The sequence below is a fragment of the Monopterus albus genome, unplaced genomic scaffold, assembly GCF_001952655.1.
Source record: "Monopterus albus unplaced genomic scaffold, M_albus_1.0 scaffold126.1, whole genome shotgun sequence".
In the NCBI taxonomy this organism is placed as follows: domain Eukaryota; kingdom Metazoa; phylum Chordata; class Actinopteri; order Synbranchiformes; family Synbranchidae; genus Monopterus; species Monopterus albus.
Window position 1 is genome coordinate 2,878,450 of NW_018128006.1, and position 19,621 is coordinate 2,898,070.

General features: G+C 38.8%; 1 protein-coding gene across 3 annotated transcripts in view; it reads right to left on the reverse strand.

The window, feature by feature from the left end:
- Positions 1-19,621, reverse strand: part of LOC109967164 (guanine nucleotide-binding protein G(I)/G(S)/G(T) subunit beta-1) — a 42,504-nt gene that overhangs the window by 11,090 nt on the left and 11,793 nt on the right. The window contains exons 2-7 of one of the 3 annotated variants that reach the window (XM_020612537.1): positions 11,684-11,771; positions 8,965-9,071; positions 8,360-8,398; positions 7,856-7,962; positions 3,993-4,056; positions 2,389-2,551 (exon numbers count right to left, since the gene is read on the reverse strand). In XM_020612537.1, coding sequence (XP_020468193.1) covers positions 2,389-2,551; positions 3,993-4,056; positions 7,856-7,962; positions 8,360-8,398; positions 8,965-9,021 — 430 coding nt within the window. In that variant the 5' untranslated portion in view covers positions 9,022-9,071; positions 11,684-11,771. Of the gene's footprint in view, positions 1-2,388; positions 2,552-3,992; positions 4,057-7,855; positions 7,963-8,359; positions 8,399-8,964; positions 9,072-10,321; positions 10,343-11,683; positions 11,772-19,621 lie in introns of those variants that run through there. The other 2 variants (XM_020612538.1, XM_020612533.1) reach the window with 2 other exon arrangements.

Here is a 19,621-nt window from a genome sequence, read left to right on the forward strand (position 1 = left end):
AGTTGTAGAATTTGTTCAAAGACTTGAAAATGTAGAAGATGTGAAAAATCGTAGAACAGACAGGAGCAGTAAACGTCTGCTCTCCCTTGCAACCCGGAAGAAGTTTGCTACCAAGTTTCTCAGATGGTGGCACCAGTGCCAGATTTGGTGACAATGTTTTACAATGTAAAGCAAATGTAAAGCAAAAGAATCTCACCATTCAAAGTGCATAGCCTGTATTTATAATGAATTCAGAGAGGGGGAAACTTATGAAACACAGTAAATGGAAAAAAAAAAATCTTCTGGAACAAGTTTCCAGCTCTTTTTATTTTGTCACTGTAGTGCTGTATAGCCTAGCAGTCAACATGATGATAAGATTAGGCTATTATATTTCAACTGAAGTATAAACCAATGAAGTGCGTACATTCTTTGCTGCTTGTGTATGTGATTCATCTGTAGCCTGGTTTTCTTCTGGAGAAGAATTTCTGCTCTTTGGTGATGTCTGTGTTGGACTTTATGTGCAGTTCAGCTCTCTCATGTATCTGGCTAGTGCCAGCTCATTTTTTAACTCAAGTAGCCTACTACTTAAAGAAAGACTTGATAGTGGGTTTTGACCACCACCAACTTCAAACTGGGACTTCGCTAGGTGTGAGCGAGGCATATGCATTAACTTAAGCGTTTGATCTGTTTAATCCACACTGAGTCAGACCTCCATGCAGCATCTCTCATCAGAACAGCTATCTGTCAGCAGGAGGACAGCACAGTCTTCTTCACCAGGTCGACTGACGGCAGAAATGTACTAGACAAAAATAGTCTTGATGTAGGCTCATCAGCAAGAAATCAGTAGTGTTTATATGTTCTATTTATTTTATTAAATTCCCCATCTTGGATAAGGGGGAAGTACAAGCCCAAATCAAAAAAAGTTGGGACAGTATGTAAAATTAAAACTGAAAATAGTGATTTTTAAATCATCTGTGTCCTGTATTACATTAACAATACAGCAGCGCATTATTTGATGTGGTACCTCATCAACTTTATTCTTTGTTCAAAATAAACTCACTTCAGTCCTGATGCTGCAACACATTCCAAAAAAGTTAGGATGGCTGCATTTCAGGGCCAGTAATGAGGTAAAACAATGAAATGATGGTTCCATTTGAAACGGGTGATGTCAACAGGTGAATGCAATCAGGATTTGGTACAAGAGTGACAGCCAGAAAAGGCCTAGGTCTTTAAAAGCAAAGATGGGCTGAGGACTGCTGGTTTGCCAACATACATATTGCCAACATGCATACATATTTTGAGAAAACTGACATGTTTAAAAACAATGTTCCTCAGACAAAAATAGGAAGGGATGTGGATATGACACCCTCTACGGTGCATAACATGATTAAAAGATTTAAGAAATCTGGAGGGATTTCAGAGCATAAAGGGCAAAGGTGCAAGCCTCAGCTGGATGACTGTGCTCTCCGATCCCACAGACATCAAGAATCGTCATCCTCTATAAGTGATATAACCACATGGACTCAGCATTACTTTGGCACACCTGTATCAAGCACTACAATATGTATATGTTTGAAAAAAAGTCAACTGCAAATAAATTTGGTTGCAAAATGCGAGTGATCACTCGCAGTCTGGAGCCCTGTAAGTGCTTAACACTTTCATTACACTATCTTGGATACAGCTCCACCAGCTCCTATTTTTATGAAGACATGTACTCTGTGACTAGCATCTTTCAGGGTTCACAAAAAAGTGCACATACTGTGTTTCATCAGTCCATCTAGTTTCCCCATCTGCACCACCTGATAGAAGCTACACTCACTATATTTTCCAAATTAATGGTGGATGGGTATGATCTCCTCTCCACCCAAAGGAAAAGCTACATAAAACGTCAGTGTGAAAATGCAAACGCTAAACATGACTGGCTGCTGCATCATTTTATACTTTTGTCCTTTAGGTATTTTCTACAAATTGGCTGCATAAACTTGATTTTTAAACACTTATCTTTAACAACTACCTCAAGTTCTCCTTGAATGACAGACAATCCTTCTTTTTTGAACATAGCAGCCAGTACCACACACCTTCCAATGCTATTCTGTTTACATTCTCCTGGGTCACGGTACCTCTTCATGCAAGCCATGAATGGTGGCAGGCTGTGATCTGCTGGTACCAATGTGTCACAGCATGCCAAGAATTTATGTCTCTATAATATTCTGACACAGTGATCCTCTTATCAGACAAAAAGAAAAATCATGTAGTCTGAACCAGGCATAACCAGATTTGCCTGTGTTCCACATATGCCGAATATGATCAGAACTGGGATACTCACCACCTGAGTGTATTTACATAAATATAGGTATTCAGCACATTGATCTGACCATAAAAAAATATTAATTCATGTGTCCAACCTACCTGTGTGCCCAGCCAGCTCACGGCTGACACGCACATTTCCCTCACGGGTCTTCAGGTTGTAGATTGAGCAGATGTTATCCAGGCCCCCACAGGCGACGTAGTTCCCGGAAGGGGCATAGGCGCACGTCATCACCCAGGAGGAACGCAAAGGGATGGCATGGACCTGGAAGAGAGGAGCAAGATTTAATATTAGATAGTATGTACTGAGAGGGGTGGTGGTGGTGGTGAAAGAGAGAGTGAGAGAGGGGAGGGCATGTGACAAAGTCTGTCTGCAATATTAACCTTTCAGGGGCACAACAGCCACTATAAATAGCATTACTTGGCACCCTCAGACACTTGTGAATTGTTTTATAATGAACTCAGCATTTTGCCTGTTTAAAAAAACAACAGCTGCCAGAAATGTGGAGCTCTGATAGTTAAAGACAGTGGTTAACCTTAAAACCATTTACCAGGTCATTTTGAAATCTGATGAATGTAAAACAAACACCTCTTTTCATATTTAGACTACTTCAACGTATTATTCTGGCATCAGTCAAGCCTCACATCTCTAGTTTTTTGCAATTTTTAAAAATCTTATTTGATGATGATCTTAAATTGTGGGTCTGTAAAGTTTAACGCCGCTTTTAAGACTAAAGCATAGTGAGTTCTGCCTTTGAGCAACATAGTATCACAGGTAATTAACCTCATAACAAAGACTGCTTTGCCTTTTTGGTTGTAGAACAAACAGTCTTTGGGCAAGCTGATGGACTAAGACCCCATTTATATTTGGTTATAAAATGCATCCTGGGAAATCGGATCACAAGTGGACAGCGCTAAATGCAAGTATAAACAACCACCAAGATGGATTGTATTCCTATCACTGAAGCCACATGCCAAGGTGGTCTGGGACGAATTTGACCACACATTGTATCGTTTGTAGTATAAATGCTAATGCTTCTTCAACAAGGCAGTTAAAGGAAAACATCATGAATGCAGGACGAGTGGTTGCTCTGTGAGCATTCAGACTGATCTGGTAAAGACGCAACTTGGGAGACTAGTGGCGCTCATCTGGTAACAGATTGTCATCATAATAATTGTGCCCATGGCCTTTTGATATTTAAGCCAGTGTCACAGTAGTGGTGAAATCTGAACACAAGTGGTCAGCTAGGCAACCTGGAGATACATGTATATTGACAGGTGTGAACAGTGATGTCTCTGCTGTCCATTTGTATTCGGATCACTGAGAAGCATTTTAATACCAAGTCTAAATAAGGTCTAAGTAATATATCATGGTAGCATCTTAAGGCTTCATTTTATTCTATTGCTATACCAACATTAGCTTTTATGGCTTCATTGCTGGATGATTTGAATTATTACTGCTCACCGAGTCATCCAAAAACCAAAAAAACCAAACACAAAGTAAAGAATTGTTGATAATGTGGTTTACACATTCAATAGCTGAAAACACCTGGAATTCTTTCTGAATTCAATGCATATTCTGAAATGTCCACACATACAAGATAAAAACTATACAAAGCTTGCATTTTTTCCTCCAAATGTATGATAAAATACATTACTAACAGGCCATTGATATTTTTTCAGTTCTCTGGACTATGGTACTTTACCTTGTTTGTGGTGTAGCTGTCCCAGATTATGAGCTTGCCATCCTGGGAGGCGCTGACCAAAAGCCTGATTTAAAAAAAAAAAAAGGTTAAGACAGCTCAAGCTACAGATTAATTTAAAATGATCAATCCCTTACAACATGAGGAAAGGTTTGATGTCAGTTGGAAGCAGCAGACAAATGAGAAGAACGACTATACACCGGTTGCAGTAACATATTGGGATTCAGTTCCTGACATCCGTGCAGTGCTAATGCAAATACCAGAGACTGACAATAAGAGGGGATGTCTTCTGTTTAACAACAATTAGGGGACTTCGTATAGCAGATGTATAAAGTCAGTATATGAATTGTATAAAAAGTTACAATCCATTCACTGTTATACCGCTCTTAAATTCAGCACCTTAACCTCAGTGATTATCTTCATTTTAAACCAAATATGACACGAGTACGGAGCCAACCAAAGGGGCTTGCAGACAATGTATCCTCGAAGCTACATGCTGAGATGTTCAACAAAGATGTGACTAGAGATTTGTTTTAGGGGGGAAAAACTCAGTCATGTTTATGAATTTAAACACTTAAAACTGTTGCTGTATCAATGTCTCAGTATTCTGCAGGATGGATCGTACTAATCCTAAAATGGGGAGCTGAGACAGATTCATTTCAGTCCAACACTGTGTAAATAACTTTCAAGATCATTTAATTACTTTCAACATTTTATGTCTCTCAAAAACACAACCTGCACAGTCTGTGTCATAAGCACACTTATTCTAACAGGAAGTGTTACAAACCCAGTTTTCACCTCCTGGAGGTGGCTGTCAGGTACCTCTGTTATCTGGGTGAATCCAACAAGAGTAACCACAGCAATGGCCCCAGTGCACACAGGAACAGGAAAAGGTGTGAACACACCAAAGCCTACTGAGGCTCTGCAAATCTTAACTACCAGGCCAATAGGAACACACTCACATGTGCACACTCCAACAAATAATAAGCCAGGGACAGAATGGCTTGTGCTGGGAATTCTAGTCTAAAAGAAAATAAAGTATCACCCTCCCTGGCTTAAAATGAACCATGAAATTCAAACAATCAAAGCCCATTGTAAGACATCCTCACTTTCTGGGAAGAACGGGGCTCTAACATCAACAATGCTGGGAACAGCAACCTCGTGTTGTGAAAGATTAACAGTTCAAGCCATGTTCAATTACTGTTTTCCTCTAATCATGTAAAACTGAGCAAAAACCAAATTTTAAAATCACAATTCTCATTAGAGTTGTTTGAGTAACTGTATGTTAACTACCAAGTGACAGAGCCAAATGCAGCTGTCATGTAAGGCTAAATTATACCCCAAAAAAGGAAAAGCCTAAGATGCACAGGCTCCATCCATCATTCTCCATTCCTGTTATGAACTTCAGTTAATGTATATGGCTTCTATGCTCAACCAAAAGTACTCTGGCTCCCAGGCCTAATTTATATACATGTTTCAAATTCACTGCAGTTGTGGTACTGGGTGTAATATGTAAAGATTATATACAATAAAATGATTGAATACTTTGACAATCTTAAGAAAAATCTTAATTGCAAAGCCAAGAAACAAAAGACAACTGAAACAGAACCTGTTTATCAGTCGAGCCATATTTTTTGAGGATCATGGTTATTAAGTTCTACACTCAAGTTCATTCTGTTAACACACACAAAGCACTACTGTACCACAGTTTTAGTAAAAAAAACAAAAAAAAAAAAACTAACTTGTTTACACCTGAAAAAAATGTTTGAAACTATAATGGACTGAGGGTATGTTTACACGGAAACGCTCTTGACTGTAAACGCCTACTTTAGTATGCATTTTGGCCTTCCGTTTAGACGGAAACAGGTTAGCCGGGTAGCGAAAACGGAGACTTTTTAAAACGGGTCCCAAAATGGAGAGTTTCAAAACGCCAGCTAAAACATTTTCGTGTCAACGTTATAATCCGCATATGTTTACGAAACGATGACGCCCCACGTCAGCTACTGATAGTGTCACACTGACTGCGACATCAACATAAACAATGGCAAACTATAGGCTTTCATGCTACACACAGATGCTAATGAACCTATTAGCATTAGTACAACTGCTCCTTTACTACTGCTGCGACCAACAAAATAATGTTGGTAACTTCGTAGGTCTCATGTTTTTAGATCCACCGTGGAGGCAAACTCCTCAGCAAGGAAAGTAGATATTGGCTGTCCTAGAAGTCGCTAATGACGCCATCGTCTTCAAGGGTAATGCGCATGCTCAGACATCGTTTTATTCGTTTTCACTGTTTTCATGTCAACGCAAATACTTCCCGTCTACACAGCAATCATTTTAACGAAACTATGCGTTTACAGTCAAGAGCGTTTCCGTGTAAATGTACCCTGAAATTAAACCCTTGACAGATTACGGTAGCGATATGGCTACAGATATTGAGTAATGTTGGATACAATCACTGAATGCAAACCTGTTTGTCCGATTAATAAGGTTCTGACATCAAAATTGTTTGCTGAAAAGATTGTTACTATAAAAGATGATCAGCAGTAACATAGTACTGTGCATCTGCCATATTAATTTGAGATGAACCGATTGATCATCCGAGATTGGAGATGGCCGGTTTTCTCAGTGATTGGCCTTGATCACTGACGGACTGATTGCTGAGATTTACAATTCTGTGCCAATCAGATTTAAATGCACAACAGTCCACAACATGCATGCAGTGACACCCACAAAAAGGATATGGCATGTGCAGCATGTAGAATCTTGTCTTCACCTCAAGCGAGGCTTGTGCTCATGTTCACTTGTGCATTGGAATCCCAATGTTTCTATTACCTGTTGCACCAATTTATATTTAGAGAAGTACAAATATTGCATTTCATTTTTAGTTGGAGGTTTGTGTAAAAAAGAGAAACGTGGAAATGTAAAACTTTAGAAAGAAAATCGGAAATCAAAAAATCAGAATTGGCAGGTCAACAAAAAAAAGTTGGTTCAGAAAACTGCTACAGTGCATTTCTAATATTAATAGTGACAAACTCAACTAGAAGTTGTTGATTCCTTTGCCATTCAACATATAACCTGGAAGTTGCATTTAGAAGTTAAATTTAGACAGGTCAAAACATCTTAATGTGACCTTTCTGGGTGGTTGCATCTCAGCACCAGATAGTCTAATAAATACCCCAGCTCTACTGGGAGGTGAAATATTAACTGATGAAACAAACAAACAGGAGAAGCTGACTGTGGGTAAACACAGTGCTAGACTTTTTCTTAGGATTTTGATTGGGAGAATGATGAGGCGACATAGCAGTTTACAGTAGCGTCTCTGTGGACTGACGCACTCCGGCACCACAGTCATTAACTTGTTGGTTGCTGAGGTGAGAGGTGTGTACAGCTCTGGGGAGAAGGCTTTATGTGCTTCATCTGCCTTAGCTATTAGCCTTACCACAGCTTGAACAAAGACTGACTCCATTTTGAGTATTTTTCTCACCCACATTCCCAACCCCCAATGTACACAAGCAGCAGACAGACACACAACACTGTGGACACACTCAAAGTGACTGATGCATACATGATGTGCATTCAACAACAATGCGTTGTATGTGCACAAATACCTTACTATTGCATTGTTACACCAGCTCATCTAACAGATTGATATGGAATGATGTAAAGAAAAAGACCTGTGTTTGGATGCAAGAGTCTGCTACTGTGGAGTGTCATGATTTGACAAAGCACCTTTGGAGAAATAACAAGCAAAGACAGTCAAGCATGCTTTTATATCCATTTCCTGCATTTAGGCAAGCGGTGCTGGGCTGATGAGATGAAATACTTAGTTAAAAGGTCGTAATGGAATTGAATGAAATTACCTCGAGTCAGTGCCCCAGTGCATGGCATAGATTTTAGCCAGATGCCCCCTCAGTGTCCGTCTAGTGCGCATCTGAATTCGGCCAACAGGGTCAATGTTAGCTGTGATCTAAATGAGATTCAATCAGAAGAAAAAGTCACCCTGAGAAATATGTTTTTCTGCTGTTTGAACAAAAACCTCTAGTAGTTAAGCTTACTTAGGTGGCACTTCTATTTGATAAAGACAAAGATATGACAAAAACATAAGGAATGGAGTCTTTTCAAATCGTTCACTCCAACTTCACCTGCAGCTAAAAACATTTAATTGTATATTTTATCATAACTAAATAACAATGTTGAGTTATGATCAGGCCCTGCAATGGACCAGCGACCAGTCCAGGGTGTACCCCGCCTTTCGCCTGATGTCGGCTGAGATTGGCTCCAGCCCACCTGCGACTCCGTTTGGGACTAAGCGGTATAGAAAATAAGATAGACAGTTATGATCATAGCATAAACATATTTCTTACCTGAGACAGGGTAGCATCCGCACACGCTTTCCTGGCATCCTGAAACACAGCAGCCATTAGTTGGTGAAATTAGTCTTTATAACACAAAGATTTGGTGATAAGATGAAGTTTATATTTACAGATGACAGTGTCACCATAATTCTCACTCAGTTGCAAATAACTTATGTTAATGGAAAACCCTGTAAAAGCTTTAACAGACAGCTAAATGTCACAGCAGTTACCAAGGAAATGTTGTACATTGTCTCATGATGGAATCCCACAACTGCCTTTGGTGGCTGATCTACAGCATTTCAAGGAATACGATCCTTTGAGCCAGTCAAGACAATACTGATTAAGGCTTTTCCATAACCAAGCACTTAACCAACCTGTTTTGTAGTAGTACTTTAACCAGCAGTCTAACTTTGACTAAATGTTTTTTTTTTTTTTTTGCGCTATATCTTTATAACAGTGTTAATTAAGAAGCTTAGTGAAAAGTCTGCTTTCATCTGCACCAATTAGAATATCCGCCTCTCAAACACTAAACCTGTTAATGAACAAAATGCCTATGTATTTGTCCATTAACAGGAAAAATATACAGGGAGACTTGATAACAGTGAAGGACTTACTCTGATCTGGTTCTTGAGCTGCTCAGCCTCCTGGCGTAGCTGATCCAGTTCACTCATTTTCCTCTACTAATGGTGTGCTTCGCTCCGCTGCCTAGACTCTTGCTGATCTAAAGGAGATAAGTGATAAAGCGGCTCAACATACATAACACATACTGCTTATTTCTGTGCGTTAGTAGTACAATTAAGTAACTTAAACTGTTTTTTTTCCTCTGAATTCCAGTACACCCAATTGCATGCAAGATATTGACCAAGTGTTAAAAAGAGAATTTGTTTAGTCTTTGATGATATTATGGATAGAATTACTTCAACAAAATGCAGCTGCGGCTCAGTGTCTCTTAAATCTAATCTTTAAGAGGCAGACAAAGTCACAGGGAATCACAACAGACCAACACTTTCTAGATTGCTCAAGACTTGTCCTTGCCAACTTCAAACTGTTACCTAGCAACAGGCACTAGGCAGCTAACTTTAGGCTTAAGATAAAAATTTTGAGGATGTTAAGTTTATGTTCTCTCTCCCATCCCTAACAGCAGCAAACCCTTGGGCAAACATCTGGACACACTAAGATGCTGATAAACATTCCTCAACAGCCAGACCAAGTAAATAATCAAAAAGGTCATTAAAAAAAAACGACAACAAAAAACCTCAATCATAAGGGACCAAAACATATCCTCTACTGACTGTCAAAACAAAGCAAGGATTAAGAGTCCAAATAACAAAACAAAAAAAACAGCAAGGCAGACCAAGAGACCAGCTTGAGTTTCGTTACATTACTGGAACCCCAAGGAGGCCAGCTGATGGGCAGGGTCTGCTAAAGCTGTCAATTCTCTGGCCTCTAAACTCTCCTCCAATGTCATCCTTGTAATCCTGGGACACAGTTGATTCAGCTCCTCAAGCTAAATCCAGTTAATACAAAACCTGCTGATGATCCTAAACGCAGTGGCTATCCTGCCCCTGACCCCAATCCACTGGTTGACGCTCTTAGCACCGACACTTTCACAATCCATAAAAAGAAAACATTCTAGATATAAAAATACTATTGTAACAATAATGAACTCTGGCTTAAAGGCTTGGAAGCACCCTTCACATTGATTGAAGATGCATTGTAGCTGGTAAAATCATTACTATTTAATTGTTTTAGAAGTCACAGCTAGTCAGCAGAAAATACTCTGCAAAGTAACAGTTAATACATCTAGTCAATTAAGGAACTGTCTTCATTGCATGCTCTCTCTCTCTCCTCTCACTCAAGGACCAATTATCCACACAATTTTAGAAATTAAGCTTTGTTAAAAGAAACACTAACATCCTGCCCATCTGACAAGCTAACCACAATATCATTTGTATGGTAAACAATCCTTACCTCCCTGTTTCAATATATGTTCTCTCTCCTGGGAGCGTTGAAATGTTCTGAATGAATACCTTATCTTTCAAACGCCTGACATCTCAGTAGCAACCAGCCATCTGATTGGTTGGCGGTGCTAAACAGGTCTGCATCTAAGCAAGGCGCTTTAACCCCCTAATCTTGGTTCTGAAAAACATCTCATGCTAATATCACTGGCTAATTCTTATCCTTTCTGTACCATCACTCTGCATAATGATAATGAAACCCACCTGTGGACTTTTCAACAGTTATCAGCAAATATTCCCAAATGCATACCAAACTGTAACACCTGAACATTCAAAGAAGGTGCTTTGGGCCAAGGAGAGAGTCCCACAGGTTGATTAAGCATATAGGTTCAACTTTATATACTGCAGTGTATGAATGAATCTCCAACACTCCTACTCTATCATTTGTGTTCAAATTATTACAAACATCACAGCTGAAGTAACATTTGATGATGGCACAATTAAGCTTTACCATAGGAGTGTTGAAGCATCACAGTGAGTAGTGTGACAGAGCACTTGGCATTCAGACACAGCTGATGAATTTTTTTTTTAACACCTAAGAAACTTAGGTGTCTGTTGTCAAGTGTTCTTTGTAAAAAAAAAAAAAATAATAATAATAAATAAAAAAAGGAAAGAAAAGACTGTGTTGACCTTCTGATAAGTTTGCCCAACTCTGCAAAGGGTCACAGATCCTGCTCTCCAAAACATACATGGCTCCTGATGTAGAGCTTTGCCATGGACCATGAACTACAGTATGATGGTGAAGTCTGCAGTGCACATGTGCACAGTTGACTCTTGCATAATTCAGATGCCATAAAAGGTTATTGGCTTTTTGGAGCTTTTGGGGCAACATTTTTTAACCAGTATGCAGGTCTGGTGTTTTGTAATAAATAAACCTGTCACCCAGTGCAGCGGTGCGTTTTCACAAATGTGTTTTTTAATCATTTTTAAACAACACACAGACAAATAAGCTAATCCAGGCTGGAGACTGACAGACATTAAATGTGAGTAGAGGCAGCTCATTCATGGTTTTAGTCTCTGTATGGGGATCGTTGAAAACACTATTAATATAAAAAGTGAATGACCTTATCCTTTAAACAAGGGGCATGTTGTGGGGCTCAGCATTCGAGTACAACCAAAGCAAAAAAAGTGTTCCAAGGGTGTATGAATCCACATTGGGTTTTAGTGGAACAAACAAAATCTAACATATTAAATCAAATTTGGTTTAAAACCTGACATCAAAAACTGCAAGAAGTCTGCAATCTATTTACAATTACACGGGTTTGACAACCTTTCTGGTGATGCCCTACTGTGCCTGCACTGCAGCTATCTTTACCTTTCTTTTTTAGGGGATTTCTGGTCATCACTTTTGGCTGAAGTCAGGTGATTGATGCAGCCTGTCAGGAACACTCCACTGGTTGGGCCTTTAAAAAAAAGACTCAATTTCAGACAGCTTTGAATTGCAAATCTGTGTTTTACGGGTCTCTTCAGTGCTCATTAATAACCTGGCCTCTAAAATGCTATAATCTTTAAGATCTAGCAAATTTGAAAATGATGAAATTTAAAAGGTATTTCTACTGATAAAACAGCATGATAAGGCAGTTCTTGTAACTGGTGAGGTGCAAATCAGAGGACCTTTTTTTTTTTTTTTTTTAATGATGGTGGGAGTGCTGAAACCACTGGCAGCCCAACAGATAGAGCCTCCACTTTTGCCAGCTATTTTGAGAGAGGTGGTGGGGGAGGAGAAGGAGAAAGAGGAGGAGGGAAACAGTCTTCACATTTTCCAGCCACTCCTATCAGCTCCGACATCTCAAGCACAACACAGTGACAAGGAGAGAGAGGAAGTGTAATTTGACTCCACACACACACACACGCGTACACGCACACACACTTCACTGGTATTTATCCTTCCCATACAGCAATGATTGTGCATGCACCATTCATTTTCACACCATGTTGGCTAGATGAGCTGCTTAATCAGAAAACATTTTTGCCAGTGCCTCTTAATATGGGGCACGTGATGTGAAAATAATGTCAGTGGACTCTCTCTACAAACGTTATTTCCAAGAAAAGATTCACAAATAACGGCAGTGATTTCTTTGGACTGCAGAAAGCAAAGGTTAAGAATTTCAAATTCATTTTAAATAGTTACCCGTGTTAAATTTTAAATTAGTTTAACCCTAAACAAATTCTCATATAGTTTTGAAGCTATGAACATTGAGGCTAATGTGAATGATAATTTTTATATATTTAAAGACCTGAGGATAACTTCATGTAAAACAAAACAAAAAATTATACATAAACCCAGAGCAACAGGTGTGAATAGACAGTAATCACAAAATGTCTAGTGGGGCTAGGGTAGACAATAAGCCCCACCCTGTTGACACAAGAAGTGGGGAGATGTTCAGCGAGATGTTCTTTTGCACAAGAGGATAGATGCAAGAGAGGCAAGCTGGAGGACAGGGCCGGATTTAACTAATGAGAATGAACAAGCATTGGACAGTTGGGAGAGGAGCTGCTAATTAACCCCTTGGTGAAGGGAAGCAGGCTCAGTAAGCTTCCCAGCATTCAAGACTGAGGAGAGGAAGCCTCCACTTACTTTGCACAGAGTTTCTTCCCAAAAACAGAGTTTTTCTGCCAATTATAACCTCAACAAGTGTGCATATACAGTACAAAACACCATAAATATCGTACAGCAGTCAGCATAGAAAAAGCTACATAATATAATGCAATCCACACAATATGCCTGCAAAAAATAATTGGCTATAAAATGTATAATGCTCATTTAAGTTCAAAATTTAATGTGGGGTAATCTACTTGTGCCTGGTCCCAAATTGCCTGATCCATGCCTTGCCTCAGACATCATTGATTCCCACACATTTTTTTTTTTTTTTTAATAGTTGCACGTCGCAAAAACTCACATCAAACTCTGCATCTGCGGTGCTGGAGCCATGGTGGAGACAAAGAAGCAGCTCAAAGTGTGGCAGCAGTGCTATGTGAAATGTCTGAAAATGATCATTTTAAATAATTGTGTAAACACCCAGCAATATGTTCACACATCTCTAGACGCAAACCGGACTAAAAGTCTGGGAATGTCATGTATTTGACACTTTACAAGTGCCACCTCTTTCTAACCAAGCATCACATCCATTAGCAAGGGAAACTATCCTGTTATAATAACATTAAGGCCACATGGGCAGGCTTAACAGCTTTTCTTCTCAAAAAGCCTAAAAAAAGATTTATGCTATACAAATGTTCCCTCATTTAATCTATTTTAGATAGTGACAGCAGACTGTTGCTACAGATAGCTCTGAGGCTACAGCTAGCTGCGCTCTCCCACCATCTTCCAGCTGGTAAAACTCCTTCCTGCTGCTTCACAGAGAGGTAAAATGAATAGTGCAGTCCCCAAATTTGTAGTTTTTTTTCTTTAAGCCTTTCATAGCCTTAGAATAACCAGAGAAGCAGAATAAATAATGGCACTGATACCAATAAAGTTGTATCATTTCCCATTCCTGTCTCCTTTATAGAACATGTTCAGATTAATCAGGCTGTATCTGAAAATGCATCTTTTTTCCTGATTAGGCCTTCTTCAAAGTCAAAACTGGTCTTTAATGGACTTTAAGCCTTTATTTATGAGACAAAATCTAATCACATTGGAACACATGTTCAGTCTTTGGGAAAACTGATAGAACTACCAATGCGCTCATCCACCAACAGTACACACACATGAAATTACTTCTGTAATTAAAAACAAGTTAAAATTGCTGACAATCTAATCTTGGCATTTAAAAATGATGACATATGCTGGAAATTACAGTGAAGGACAGAGTTCATAAACAAACAAATTGTAACAAAGAGCTTGAACCGATATAACTGTCAGCTAGTAATGTGAGCAGGGTCATTTCAGTTTTCAAACTAAATTGTTTTTGTTTCATTTGTGATGTGAGGGCTCATGTAAATGACGGAAAATGTCCAAGACAAAAAAGGGGACTGGAATATCCCTGCTGATAAAAAGTGTATGTGAATGTAATGTGTGTACAGCAGTACGTAATCAGTTATTACAATGTATTCAGTGTTAACGATCATGATTATTATTTGTTTTACATATTGCCCAGCTGTGAAACAGACAGCCAGCCATGTATTAAGCACAAAGTAGTGCTCAAAAGGTGGGGTAGAAATGGTGGCCTTAATAATTTACACCCTCCTGTTGAGATACCAGCTGCCCCACCCCTTGCCTTCATGAATGCTGCTTCCCGTCTCCTCCATCTCACTGTCCCTTCTAACTCATTTCTCTGTGGGACCTTTTGTTCTAGTGCTTCAGAGTGCCATTTAGGTTGTGGCTGACTCGCTGCTCTTTGAAGCATACACTATGAAGTACAGCAGGATGTAGATGGGCCTGGTCTTTGTTGCAAGTCAGTAGTTTGTGGCGGTGCCTCAGCTACTGATCATCTGTGTCAGCATGCTGTCTCCACCTTAACGTGAGTGCCTCTCTAAGCAGTCGCTTCCTTTTTACGGGTGTTTCCCTAGCTGTGCTTGTCTCTCTCTTCCCTTTGTCAAAACATTCAGCGGATGTGGCAACAGCACACACACTTTACAAATACACTCTGTGGTTTCTGCTACTATCATTGCACTTGTCAGTGTCCATCCAGATTTTGAATCAGGCTATGCAATCAGCTACATTACAAGAAGTTACAAAGGACATGCTGACAGGCTGGCTTATGTTAAACAAACACATGTAAGGATGATAAAAATAAAAAAAAAACAAAGCTGAGATTTTAAACTAAATTAGGTCAGTCAAACTTACATTAGGTCCAGTCTGTGCATAACAAATAAGACTGACTGGACACAAGAAGCTGAGAACACTGAGGATGCCATGAGATGAGTCATTTTGTTAAGCTATAGGGAGTAGATTACTGAATGCAAGAGGGAACCAACAGGTAGGCAACAGTAACAACAAATAACCCGATACCTTGAAAAGCAATTACAATTTACTATATTTGACAAAAATGTTGATTTATGCATGTCTATGAAAGTACATTTAATGTGGAAAAAAAAATTCCTAAAATATAGTGTTTAGCGTACAAAGTGTAAAGAGTAACTGGATTTGTGTATAAGATGAGATACTCTGTACTTGTGAATTTAGTCAACTTAAATGCTAGCTTACACATTCATCCCATTTGCTTTGGAAGTGGAGTTTGTGAGAGTAACATTTTCTGTGTGTGTGCTTGGTAGCCTGTGGTCTCTTCAAACTGACAAAGGGTCAATACTACTGACTTTCTAAAAACTTTGTGTTCTCAAATGGGGGCTTTAATAATTATACCTATGACCTTTGCTTTAAACCAGTATGCTTTAAAAAGATTCTGATGATAAGTATGAGCTGTGCTTTTCCCCTAATGCTGAGGAGTTTAACACATTACTTTTATAGTATTTTGCCAAAGAGATAATTAGTTTCAGCTGTGATTTTGTCAAAAGACACATTTATTTAGGTGTCTGCAGTGTATTATCACACACAACTTCAGACAGCAATGTGTTCTGCAGCTCTGTGTATGTGCATACTTTCAGTTAGAGATAAACATCACGTGATTTGAAAATACAGGCTGTGTGAAAGAATATGACTGTAGTTCCAAGACAATATATGTGTGAAACAAATAGCAATCTGAAAGCTAAGGAAAAACTATTTATCCCGTAGCTACTAATGTGAATATACACATCTTCAGCTCAGGGCGGAGAAACCTCAAACGCAAATACGAGATTAATGAATCGCATTCTGTTTATATAAGCCATTAGGTTCTGTGTGCAAGAATGATTTAGTTCATGCCTTGTTTCCAAGTGTCTTTTTAAAAAAATATATATTTAAATGGTCACATATGTTGGAACTAGGTCAATGTCAGAAGGGTCATATGGCAAATGGTTGCAAAACTATTCCTGGTTTACAATGAGACTGCACTTACAGATCTTGATAGAACTAGAATGGCTTTAGCAAAGCACTCAGAGAGGCTACTTTGTTTCTTCTTCTTCTCCCCATCAAAAAGAAGAAAACTCTGCAATATTTAAAAGCATTCTCTGACCCCTGTGCTTTCTCATGCAAAAATCTTAACTATGCTCCGCACCTTGAGTCTAAGTCACAGCTTATTCACAAACAATATGACCAGTCAGTAATGTAAAATATAAAATCTAGCAGTTTATAAACCATAGGCAGGCCTGATCCAAACCTCTACCTTTCTGCCTTCTGTTGAAAATGTATTCAAACTTCATGCTGGGGATAGAGATGAGTCCACCCAGTCCAGACCTTCCTGCCACATCTCCTTGCTTTACTAATGTAAGTAGCCCTACTTAACTAAATGCAAGGATGGATAAGTACAACAATCAGATCACCCTGTGTTGGCAGTTATTCAGTATGAAATAACTCAGATTTCAATCTGAGGTAATAAACATCAAAACATTCTTGGTTTAAAAAAAACCAATTTGTCCATTTTAATTATGCAAAATAGAGGCCAAATGATATTGTACATGCATTTTTTTTTTGTCTGGTTGGTGTGTGTGTGGGGAGAGTATCCATCCAAGTGATTGTGGGGTAGTGATGCATCGTAAATGTAACTGAAACACAACCAGGCAGGAACAAGAGGGCTGATGATGCAGTAAAAGCAGCAAGAAGGGGACTGCTCTGGGACATTTCTTAAAAGCTCAATTCAATCTTTCTCTCTACCACATACATCCTCTCTCTATGCAGCTCAAACACACCGCTGTTCATGAAAAGCTAGTGAGACAGCCATTGTTTATGTGGTTGGGCAAGATTTCAGGGTGAGACCACCCTGTTTTTGCAGCATGGGGTAGCGTTTTTTAATGGGCCCTTTTCACATGACGTCACACAATGGCCACTGTTCCTCCGATGGGTGCATCCTCCCTTTGTTGGTCAGCATAATCACTGAGTTAATACAGTCTAAAGCACTCTATATTATAGCAGTTAGCTGAAAAAGCATCTAGATAAGCTTGCAGTGCAGTATACAAAAGCATAAGAGGGCAAATATGTTCACTGAGACATGGCAGAATAAAGTCCCGGGTCGAGCAAAGCTGTCTGTCTCCCGCTTCTTTTCATGAGCATCAAGCCTGGGGCTGCCAAGCATAGCCAACATAAAGCTAGCATAAACACCAGAGGACTCCTAGCTTCAGTCTGGAGCCGCAGATCTGCAAAGGTAACAACTGCCATCACAGTCCAAACGTGACAAACACGAATTATTATTTATTTTTTTTTTACTGGATGCTATCCATAGTTTTGTTTACAGGCATACACTATAGCAAATAAGATGCTAACATCCTTTTAGCAATGTTAACCAAGTCTGCAGAATGCTCCTGTGAATAACAGTTAAAGTGTTTAAAGTGTTTGTAAGCTGGCTTAAATATAGCTTACGACTGCAATCAGTGAACTGATAACATCAGTAGTGGTGTTCTGCCCATGGACCTAGCTTGCTTAGTTATTTCCGTAGATGTGTTTTTAAGCTAAAAATACATAATACAGCTTCCCTGTCTCTTCACCAAGCTACACTGCATAATTATTTAAAATGGTTGCTTGGATTTTAACATATTGGTATAACTTACAGGGTAATATTGTGAATAGACATTACTCCTCTGTGACTCCTGTGCATCATAACTGCTAATGTCACCTGCAAGCTATCAGAGAGCCCCATTCACCAATGATCTGTGGCTGTAACAAGAAATAAGCTAATATTATGAATGAATGCAATTTACAAAATCCTAAATATTATTCTAATGGGTGCTGATGTTCCCGTTTTTCTTTTTTAACAAACTAAATAAAATGTTGGACTGCAACTTTGCTCTTAAATCCGCTTGCCTCAGTGCAGCACTGAACCAGAAACATTATGTCCTTACTCAAGAATCGCCACGTTAGCTGACGTCACTGAAAACAATAGGCTCTTTTTGCAATCAGAGTGAAGTGTTTTAATCGCTGCTTTTGCATTGCTGAGTGCCTCTCATTTTTCCACTTTATGCGCCTCAAGTGTTTGGTAGGAACGCTTGACCAGTCCATTTTTATGTTCAGATAAGACAATAATTATATACATTTTTGTTTAGATAAATGATTCATGTTTATATAAATGTTTAAATAGGCCAGATGTTTAAATAACCATTAGGCCAAAGACAGTGATTCTGTGGTTGTCTAGTAACAATAAAGAAACGGTATAGCAATCGGCTCTTTTTATTGCAAGCTTTAAAAAAATAAAAAATAAATAAATAAAAAAAACTCGAAGTTAACTGCTTAGATGTATCATGTAGAGCAGAATAAAAAACAAAAAGTGCATAGTAGACATTGCAATTATGTGATGAAATTTAGTCCAGACTTTAGTCATACGAAACCAAGGGAACACTATGGTTTGATCACAATTTAGCCATGCAAGACCTTTATATGTACATAAGCTATATGTGCTGCAATGCCATTACAGTATCCTAGAGCGCAATTTTTGATTTCTTTTATTGAAAAATAAACAACCCACTTCACTATCATGAAAGACCAAGAAAAGCAGCAAATTCTTACATTGAGAACTGTCAAATGGCTATCAGACTAGGCACCGATTGATTTTCTTTGGATCAACTAATCACCACATAATTTATTGTGCATACAGCAAGCTAACTGGATAGCACAACCAGCTCTGACAAGTTACTTTTAGTTTTTCAAGTGGCCTTAGCATCAATTAGCAGTTTTAAGCAGCCTTAATGGTAGATGTTAATCTTTTTTCTGGTAAAACATTTTGATTCTCTAACTTATAACTGCTTTAAAGAAGCTTTACTGCAATTAGGGGTGGATGATATGGCAAAAATATCATTTCACAATTTTTTCCATGTTGCATTTTAAGATTATTTTGCAAGTTACTGAACAGCAGTGCATAATACAACCAAGTTTTTTCCCTATATAGAAAATAAACCCTACAAGGCAACAAAATCTAATACAAATAAATAACATAACATTCAGCAGTGGGACTAGACCATAAATCAGTTGCTGTTGTGGAGTACTACAGCAGTAGAATAGCCTTGTTGGAAAAACATTTGCAGCTGGGTATCTTGTACTGTGGATCAACTATGTTGAAACCATCATTTTTCTGCAACTTTGAGGAATAATATTCTTGGCCAGGTAAAATGTCACTGCGTCAGTTACCTCTTTTCTGTCATACAGAGTGCCCTTCTCAAATGCCGTTGTTTGTTTTGGCCATGTAATCGCTGCCTCTGTAGTTACAGCTGATGCACACATGCGGGGTCCTCTCAC